The 11190-nt window shown below is 25.7% G+C and overlaps 1 protein-coding gene across 1 annotated transcript; it reads left to right on the forward strand.

Moving 5' to 3' along the window:
• Window positions 1-537: 537 nt before the first annotated feature.
• LOC113553596 (isoleucine--tRNA ligase, cytoplasmic) lies at window positions 538-10231 on the forward strand. Its single transcript, XM_026956996.1, has 20 exons — window positions 538-656; window positions 1070-1226; window positions 2255-2405; window positions 2465-2653; window positions 2725-2999; window positions 3090-3305; window positions 3374-3564; window positions 3626-3826; window positions 4143-4340; window positions 4418-4556; window positions 6072-6245; window positions 6312-6703; window positions 6776-6878; window positions 6945-7160; window positions 7235-7432; window positions 7497-7760; window positions 8698-8768; window positions 8839-8959; window positions 9727-9896; window positions 9997-10231. The coding sequence occupies exons 1-20, from the start codon at window positions 538-540 to the stop codon at window positions 10166-10168; spliced, it is 3717 nt and encodes a 1238-aa protein (XP_026812797.1). The 3' UTR covers window positions 10169-10231.
• The last annotated feature ends 959 nt before the right edge of the window (window positions 10232-11190 follow it).

Here is an 11190-nt window from a genome sequence, read left to right on the forward strand (position 1 = left end):
AAACTTTAAAATACTCGAAACTCACCATAACTATATTATATTATAGTACTAACAAGTAGCAAGTATTATAATACTATAGGTATATATAGTTGTTGTTCTATTACTATAATACTGAAATCGGCGATACGAAAATTGACGGTTGACCGTGGCGTTCCTAGCGGACTATATTACTTTGTAGTAGTGATTATCAAATAACGATATAATTTGAAATTGTACAATTAAAACGGCACAATGGTCCAATTCACGGTCTTATAAGACATCTTCTAAGACCGTGGTCAAATTACAGAGTAAGAATAAGAAAAATTTCTATTTTCCAAGATAATTATTAATTTTAAATTATTTATTATTATCTATATCTATGAAAAAATATTAGTACTGATAATGCTTATCATTAATATTATCATAGAAAATTATGGTCTCCGTGTTGGCTTGTTAACAGTTCGGTGTTGTTCACCGTAAAGCCGTGCAATTTCTCAATAAGAAAACACGTTGAATAGTTACTTAAGTTAATTTATTTCACCGAATTCTTGGAATATAATGGTGGAACAGGCCGTAGAATACTTGAATTTCCCAAAGGAAGAAGAAAAAATACTTCAGTTTTGGAAAGAAACTGATGTATTTCATGAATGTCTAAGACAATCCAAAGGAAAACCCAGGTAATTAATTGAGAATTTTTGGTAAAAATGACTATGACCATAATTGCTGTTTAACAATTAAAACTGAAATATTTAGTGAGAAAAAACCAAAGATAGAAGATTATGATCAAATAATTTATTTTAATCGCCTTCATAATGTTGTATTATATATATAATACAAATACAATGTATGTTCCTATTATTTAGCTTATACTCCACCAACCACCTTGGTACTAAATCCCATGTAATCTGCATATGATTTATCAATTTATATATTATAAATAAGTATATAATTGAAATTTTTAATTTATATTTAAATACTTATTATACGGTTACTACTATTTGAGAGAGATATCATACATATTATGAGTCCTTCTTAAAAACTTAACTTTAAGATTGCCTATCTAAATAAAATAATATTTATATATGCATAGGTTTTCTTTTTATGATGGACCACCATTTGCTACTGGACTTCCTCATTATGGTCACATATTAGCTGGAGCAATCAAAGATGTGGTTACGCGGTATGCGCATCAAACTGGTCATCACGTTGAACGTCGATTTGGATGGGATACACATGGATTGCCAGTGGTAATATATAGTATAATGCTTTTTTAGATAATAATTATACAACCTTACTTAGACTTATAAAATATGCATAGTCTATCAATAAAAAAAAAATTATACTGCTTAATAAATATACCTACTTTAAAAATGGTTTGTAAAAATTAAATAATTCTTTAATTTTATAAAACTTTTTAATTTAGTTGTATACTAAAATTATTTTCAAATAAGTTAAATTATGAAATCATGGTTAAGAAGAAATCACTATATTATTTGGTAGGTTATCATTCTATACTCTGTCTTAATACCAATCTATGCATATTCAAAGCACTTATCATGCTTATATGGACTTATAGCATCCAGCTATGGAGAGAGGTTAAATTATCAAATAAAATACAAAGATTCCAATTGGTTACCTAACACACAATAACTAAAGCCCCCTTTTATGTTTCAAATCATACATGTCATAAAAATCTAAATTTTAAAACTGTTTCTAATGTGTCCTCAATTTTCTATATTTTTTTACTACTTTGACTGTATACCTATAAATCTCCAAGGAGACTTAAAATAAGGTGGTGTTGTAGCTTGAACTAGGGCACATTGTTAACAAATACCATGCATTTTACTTAATCCACATGTATTAATGTATTGATTAAGTATGCTGTGTCTATTGGCAACTCACATTGTGAGCAGCTCACTTTATTTATTGAATATCGATAAAAGGGGTTTCTCTCCTTATAATTAAAAAAATTCTAATATTTATAATAACAAAATAAAATATAGTAATTGAAAAATCAAATATAAAGTGTAGCTGCTAGGCTACTTCTTTTCTCATGTAATTCATGTCATTAGGTATTAAAGCACATATTATGCTTATTGTAAATAAACTTTTACATATTTTATATTCAATAAAAAAAAAATAAAGATTAAAATTTAAGAAACTATATTTTAATTAATTTCTAATTGTTTTTATTGTATAATAATTGACTCATTAATAAAATTATCAAATCAAACAAGTAATTCAGTTGATCTATAATTTTAATTTTTTTTTTCAGGAATTTGAAATTGATAAGCTTTTAGAAATAAAAGGACCAGAAGATGTTGCTAAAATGGGAATTGATAAATATAATGCAGAATGTAGAAAAATTGTTATGCGTTATGCTGGTGATTGGGAGACAATTGTCACTAGATTAGGACGATGGATTGGTATTATGATTGTATATACTTAAAAATGTATTTTTTTTTAAATTCCTTAATTATTATAGATTTTAAAAATGATTATAAAACATTATATCCATGGTTTATGGAAAGTGTATGGTGGGTATTCAGTGAACTTTGGAATAAAGGAATGGTATATCGTGGTGTTAAAGTGATGCCATTTTCAACTGCTTGTAGTACACCATTATCCAACTTTGAATCTGGTCAAAATTATAAAGAAGTAGTAGATCCTGCAGGTTAATAATAAATATAATAAGTACCAATGTATTTAAATATATTAATATTTTATTTGTATTTTGTATTATAGTCATAGTTAGTTTTACTCTTGAAAATGATCCTTCAGTTTCTTTGGTTGCATGGACAACTACACCATGGACATTACCGAGTAATCTAGCATTATGTGTAAATCCTACATTGATATATGTGAAAGTAAAAGATTTAAATGACAAAATATTTATTCTTATGGAGGCTCGGTTAGAAACTGTATTCAAGAAAAAAGAAAATTATACTATCTTAGACAAATTTCCAGGAGAAAAATTAAAAGGATTGAAATACACACCACTTTTCCCCTATTTTAAACAAGTAAATTTTAATAAACACTATCAACACTATTGATTATTAGTTGTTACTTTTTAATCATATTATTACTAATTAATTTAATATTATTCACAGTGTCAAAATACTGCTTTTGTTGTATTAACTGATGGGTATGTATCTGCTGAATCTGGTACTGGTATAGTTCATCAAGCTCCATATTTTGGAGAAGATGATTATAGAGTATGCTTAGCTGCCGGAGTAATTACTAGGGATCAGGATATTATTTGTCCTGTTGATGAAAGTGGAAAATTTGTTCTCCCTGTCACCGATTTTGAAGGCCAATATGTCAAAGTAATTATTCAATTTAACATAATCTTTTACTGGTATGATTGTATAACTATAATGATTTGTGTTTATAGGATGCTGATAAAAACATTATAAAATACCTAAAAGAGGCAGGAAAGCTTGTAAGTTCTTCTTCAATTAAACATAGTTATCCATTTTGTTGGCGATCTGAAACTCCACTTATTTATAAAGCTGTACCATCATGGTTTGTACGAGTACAACATATGAGTCAAGATCTCTTAGCTTGCAATAGTGCCACATATTGGTAATAAAAAATGTATTAAATTATAATATTATGATTTTATAGTTTATTTTTTACTTTTTAGGGTTCCAAGTTTTGTTAAGGATAAACGCTTTGGAAACTGGTTAAAAGATGCCCGAGATTGGGCAATCAGTCGTAATCGTTACTGGGGTACTCCTATACCACTTTGGATATCTGAGGACGGGAAAGAAATTGTTTGCATAAGTAGTATTGAACAGTTACATAAGTTGACAGGAGTTCTTGTAACTGATCTTCATCGTGAAACGTAATATTTGTATTTGTTTTGATTCTTAAATTTAAATATTATAGCTTCTTCAATATATTTTATAGACATTTTTATATTAACATTAATATTTATTATTCTGGGTTAAATTAACCGCCTAACATATAATGAATTAATAACGAATTAATGGTTTATTAATATGTCTTAGTGCACCATAATTGGTCCATTACATTTTAGCAAATCATTAAATTAATCAATTTTGTGTAATATTCACAATGAATATCTAAATATTCTTAGCTTATTTAAAGAATTCATTTTTTTATTAACTAATAACAATAATTATTATTATTTATTTTAGAGTTGATAAATTGACAATACCATCTGCTAGACCAGGTTTCCCACCGTTACGTCGAATTACTGAAGTATTTGATTGTTGGTTTGAATCAGGTTCTATGCCTTATGCACAACAACATTATCCATTTGAAAACAGAAAAGAATTTTCTGAAAACTTCCCTGCAGATTTTATTGCTGAAGGAATAGATCAAACCAGAGGATGGTGAGACTAGTCAACTATTTTATTTATAATTCAGTAAACATATAAAAACAAAATTTTAAATTAATTACATTTTTTAGGTTTTATACATTATTAGTGATATCAACAGCATTATTTAATAAGGCACCGTTCAAGAACCTCATAGCAAATGGTTTAGTTCTTGCTTCTGATGGACAGAAAATGTCCAAACGTAAAAAGAATTACCCAGATCCCATGGAGGTTAGGTTATCATTATATTTATTTTGTATTTTAATTTGTAATTGTAATGAAGACTTTTAGTTACTTTTTTTAACCTATAGCAGCGGTTCCCAAACTATTAGGCGCGCCTCCCAAGGGAGGGCGAGCTTTTGGCAGGGGAGGCGCGAGCCGCGTGGGAAATATTTATTGTTAATTTATATTGTCATAAAAATACAAATGTTTGTATATTTAAATACTTTAAATTTGTAATTTAATTTTTATGGGAGGCGCAAATATTTTTTTTAATTTTTAGGGTGGCGTGAACTAAAAAAGTTCGGGAACCGCTGACCTATAGTTTTTTATGTTGTATAATGATGTGTACGTGTAATGGTATAATATGTTGTAAGAAAATGATCAGCATATTTTTCAAATCTTTCTATACATACTAATATATCTAATGATAGTTCTAGTATTCTAAAAACAAATTTGAAGTTTACCTGAAATAATCAATTTGATTTATTTAAACTTTTTCTTGATTCCTCAAAAATTTGAACAAATCCAGAATTAAATTCTATAAAAATAATACAAACTTTTAAAAATGAATAAAATACCAGTACTAGTACACTGTATTTGATGCATATAGAATACAAAATTGATTATATAATAATATAATTTGTAATCAATTTTAAAATTATTTATTCAATTCACAATAAATATTTTTAAACTTTCAAATTTATATTATGCAGTGAAACCTCTAAATACCGGACACCCTCGGTCGCTGAAATTTTGTCCACTATTTGGAGATATCCGGTATTTAAAGAGAGAAATATAATATTAGAGAAATAAAAAAATTGAAATTATAATTTAAAAATGTATTTATTTATTTAAAGTTATTTATACTTAAGTACATAATAAATTTAATTTATTTTAATGTATTTTTAAAAAAGCAAAGTTTAAAAGATAAAAATTGAAGTACAATTCTGTATTTTGATAGAAGAAATGTATTTACGTATACCGGATGAGATAAGGTATAACAGTTTAATAATGTATAATGCGTAATATCAATAAAATAAAATTTACGAGTGTAAACTTTTATCTAGACACTCCACAATTATTTTTTTAAATTTATGATAGAAATGATTAAAATCAAAAGTTAAAATGCCATAAAAGTGTCCAGTATTTAGAGGTTTTCCTGTAAAAAGTAGTGAAAATATCCTCATTTCCCAAAAAATGTCCTCTATTTAGAGGTGTCTGTCAAGAGAGGTTTCACTGTATATATATATTGTAATGTACTCATATATTTATGTACTAAGAAATGTTATTAAATATTAATTTTTTTCATAGTTATATACAGATTAGTGTTTCTTTTTATCAGGATTCTTTAACTTATATAATTTATAATATATTGTATTAATGTTTAATGTTACATATGTAGTAGACTTGAATATTTTTAATTGTGTGAATAATCAGTTGATAAATGGTTAGAATTGTATATTGTTAAACAATTATTACATGATTAAAAAAAAAAAAAACCAGTTATTTATATTAATTATTTAGGTTGTCAACAAATTTGGAGCTGATGCTTTGCGTTTATATCTTATTAATTCTCCTGTGGTAAGAGCAGAGAATTTGAGGTTCAAAGAAGAAGGAGTTAAAGAAATATTGAAGGATTTGTTTCTACCCTGGTACAATGCTTATCGATTTTTCATACAAAACATTCGAGATTCATCTGTAAGTAGTTTATATCAATTAGTAAATATTTTAATTATTAATTTATGTGCTATTTTTAATCAATAGGGAAATATGTACAAGCCAAATAAAAACTATTATTCAGCGCCTAGTGAAAATAAAATGGATCGGTGGATAACATCTTGGACACAATCATTGATTGCATTCATACGTCGGGAAATGGCAGCATATCGTCTTTATACAGTTGCTCCAAGACTGGTTAAATTCATAGATGTTTTGACTAACTGGTATGTTCGATTAAATCGTCAAAGACTTAAGGGTGAATGTGGTCATGCAGATTGGCAACAATCTTTAGATACATTGTATCATGTCTTAATGACAATGGTTTGCTTAATGGCCCCGTATACACCATTTATATGTGAATTGATGTATCAAAATTTAAAGAAAATCGAAAACCTTAAAGAGCATAGTGTTCATTTCCATATGGTACCTACAGTTCAGTAAGTTATTTTGTTTTATTAAAACCAAATATTTTAATTCTTATTAAAAAAATATATGTATAATTTATATAGAGAACATTTGATTGATAAAAATATTGAACAAAGTGTTTCTAACATGCAAAATATTATTGAAATGGGCAGAGTAATGAGAGATCGAAAGACAATACCAGTCAAAGTAATTACTTATCAGGATTTCTGTTATTATTGTTTTTTATATAATTCTAATTTTTATTTCTATTAGTATCCTCTTCCGGATTTAAAGATCATTGCTGATGATCCTAAAATAATTGAAAACGTAGAAGAGTTTCGTAATTACATTGAAAAAGAATTAAATGTGAAAACTATTACTTTCACAAAAAACAAAAGTAGATACGTAAAACTTCGAGCAGAACCCGATCATAAAACATTAGGTTCTAGATTGAAGTCTGATTTCAAAAGAGTTACAGCAGCTATTCGAGTATGATAATATAGTTTAATTTAAGCTTGAACTTGTATACCTTATAAATATTTTTAAACACAATATTTATTTAGGAATTAACAAATGAACAACTTCAAACATGGCAAAATGAAGTATCTGCTGTAGCTGAAGGAAATGATGAAGATAAAAAACCACTTCTTAAAGTTTTAGAGCATGAATTAGATGCTTCTGAATTTAGAATATTATATGACTTTACTGGACCAGAAGCAGAAGAAATGGCTAAAAAATATGAAGCGCAATTAGATAATGATGTAAATAAATAAAATTATAATAGTTAATAACTAATAATTAATAATCTCTTTTTATTGATTACAGATATTGGTTTTATTAAATGTAACACCAGACCAAAATATGTTGGATGAAGGAACTGCTCGTGAAATAATCAATAGAATTCAAAAGCTCCGAAAAAAAGCTCATTTAGTGCCTACAGATTTAATAACAGTTTATTATAATATAAGTCCAGAAGGAGATTTATCCAGAGTTGCTAAGGAATTTAATGATTTTATAATTAACGTTTTAAAAGTTCCTTTTATTGATGGGTCAGCTGTAGGAAATGTGATAATTGAAGAAACTCAAACAGTAATACTTTTTATATATATATATATACAGTGGTTGCCGCTTATTATAATCACAGTTCATGTTATCAATTGTTTATTGTTATTTAAAACTATAAGTACGGGCCGGATATATACTTATGTGTGTAAATTATGTCGGTTATTATAATCAATACACCGCATAATGTTATCAGTTTGAGGTCATATAATTAACATTATATACGAGAAATTGTGTTAGACATGGAGGTTTTGTAAAAAGTATCAAGAAGGACGAAGAAGAATATGAAGAAATAGACTTAGATTTTGAAAATTGATAAAAATATACCTACTTCATTAAATTTTACCAAAAAGATATTTTACATGCTTTATCATAAACAAATATACCTGAAGAAATTGAAAATGAAGTGATTGAAATTGAGCCACAAACGGATACTGAAAAAACCTTTAAGTTCTTTTGAAATGAGAGAGGCCTTACAAGTATTACAAAGAGGAGTGCAACATCACTCGTCAAATTTTGAATTACATTATAAATAAGAACATTTTAACAATGATCTTTTAACGGTACAAAAAAAAAAACAGACATCAATAAAAATATATTGTTCAATTAATAATAATTAATATAATATGTATTTACATTTTATTTTATTTTTTAAACAATATTCAATTTTGTATTTCGACTCACATACTTTAAATAGTAATAAATTATAATTAATAATATTTTTTTAATAACTGTGTGTATTAAATTTGATTAAATTTTTTTTTACTTTCGTTTAGTGTTATCAATCGGAATATATTATCAATTATGTTCTGTACTAAAGTGATTACATTAAGCGGCAACCACTGTATATACAAATTAAAATAAGCAGAGCATATTTTAAATTGATTTAATCATAATAAAATAATATGAAATAAAATTCTACAAAAGATGCATTAAATGTTTATGTTAATTTTTTTTTTTCTAGCTCAAAGGATCCAATTTAAAAATTGCTTTAACAAAAGAAAACAATGATCAAAGTCTATTGCCAATTTGCAAGTAAATATTTTACATTAATTGATTAACATTTTTCTAGAAAAAAAATATTTAAATTATTTATTTATTTAAGGTTTGTTAACTTAGAACTCCATGGAATAACTCCTAGATATGGTGCTTCAAATTCAGCTACAGTTCTTCTTGAAAATCCTGCTGGAAAAAATTTACTAGATATTAATAGTTTGACCAAAGAGGTAAATAACATATAAAATCAACTTAAAAGGATCCAAATATTATTAGCGTTGTTTTAATAATTTTTAATGGTTATAAATGATTTTGCTTAATTGCCCTTAGATAATTTAATAAATTAAAAATTTATCAATTTAATTTTCACAATATTATTTATTTTTTATAAACTACTGATAATATGCATTGTGTTAAACAAGGGTTAGCTCGTAACCTTAAGTCGTATGAAACAAGCATTTCTTAAAACATTTTTCTCATATCTACTTTCTATAGTGATATTTAATGTGAAATTTCACTGTATTTTACATTTGTTTAACATGTTTGCCAATCAAAAATAAAGGACTAATAACTAGTTATCCTAAAAAAAAAAAAAAATTGATAAGTATTTTTGCACCTCAATATAAAAATGATTGTCTATCACTAATCTTGCTTGAGTAACACACATTCTTCATATCTATGTAGTCAACTACACCTTTAAAATTATAATTTATGTTTATGATAAACCTCCACTGTACCCATTTAAAAATAATGAAATAGTTAAACACGTGTTCGCCATTACTTCTATTATTATAAAAATTAATAACATTATAAATATAAACAATAGATGCTATAAAAAATAAATTGTAATGTATTTTTAATAAAAATAAATATTAGAGTAAAATTAAAAAATATTTCACCTAATTACACGGCAATAACAGTGTGTAAAGCATATCTGAATATAAATAATATAACTCTGAGAAAATTTATGATGTCTTTGTTTAAACAAATGTTACAGGTACAAAATGTTTTTGGTTTATTTGGTATTGATTTTGTAATCAAAACTGCAGATGGAAAAACATTAGATAATGATTTACTTAAAAATATTAATAATGAAACAATTCTAGTTCAAAAGTATAATTGTTTTGAAACTGTTGAGATTCATAAAAAACAATCACCATTCACTCAGTAAGTTGTTTTTTAAAGTTTTTCTTTTGAACATTTAAATACATATTCAAATGTAATTTAATTAGTTTAATCAATTCTTTAAAATTTTATATTTATTTAGGTTTATAAATGTCAAATTTGGATCTGAAACTGGAACACTGTTGCTTTCCGAAGGTGATGATAAAAATGATTTAAACAAGTTAAAACCTAAAATTGCTCGTATTTTCAACCTGGAAATAAACAAAATTAAACTATTACAAGAAAATGATGTTATCATTACACAACTGAAATAATTAAATATGTTTTAAATGTGTTCATACCTTTTTAACGTCAATATAACTATGATTTAAAAACAATTTATTTAGTATATTTTATTTTATTTTTTCATCTTAATAGTATTCCTATCCAATTTGTATACATGTGTATATTATTATTTATTTTAAAAATATATTGTAATAAATAAAAAATAAATTACAATTAGTAAAATGTGCATAGCTTAAAATCTTGTAACAGACATTTATCAGACCTGTGTTAATAATTATTATGAAAAAGATTCTGTGATTTAAGTGTTTAACTTATAAAAAAATAATATAAAGAGGACGCTATATCCGCATGTGTTCTTTCCTTCTTACAAATGTAAAACATAGCTAAAACTGTATTGCGTGGAAAAGAACCTAGAAGGTTACATGAATAACTAAGAAACAAAATTTTCACCACGTTAAAAGAACTGACTGTGAAATATCGTTTTTATTTTTTAGATATCGTAACTATAAAAAAAGTTATTTGAGTTCAAAAATAATGGATTTTGAAACAATAAGAAATTTTTTCATATAAGTGATATTAAAAAAATAAAAATGATATTTCACTTATAATGTTCTTAACTATATTATATACCAATTTGGAGTCTTAACTATCACTACAGCCAGAGTAGTTCTATCCCGCGCAAAACCGCTTTTGCTATGTTTTGTATGTGTAAGACGGACACAACACATGAGGGTGTAGTGTCCTCTTAATATGTTTTTAATAAGAATATGAGTTAAAAATTGAACTTAAATATAATCAATCAAATTAAACGTAAATAGTGATACATATTGAAATTTATATTACCTAATTTCAAAGTATGAGCTCTATCTAAAATTAATTTTATTCTGAGTGAATTTATATAACTAAAATATATTCATTTTAGTTTAGATACAAAAAGATAACAAATAATTTGATTTTTTTGGTGTTAGTATATACAACTGTTAAAATATTATTGTTTTTTTATTTCATGAAATTCAAAATAATAGGTACCGGAATTATGTAAAAAAATAAT

This window comes from Rhopalosiphum maidis, chromosome 2 (assembly GCF_003676215.2).
Source record: "Rhopalosiphum maidis isolate BTI-1 chromosome 2, ASM367621v3, whole genome shotgun sequence".
Taxonomy (NCBI): domain Eukaryota; kingdom Metazoa; phylum Arthropoda; class Insecta; order Hemiptera; family Aphididae; genus Rhopalosiphum; species Rhopalosiphum maidis.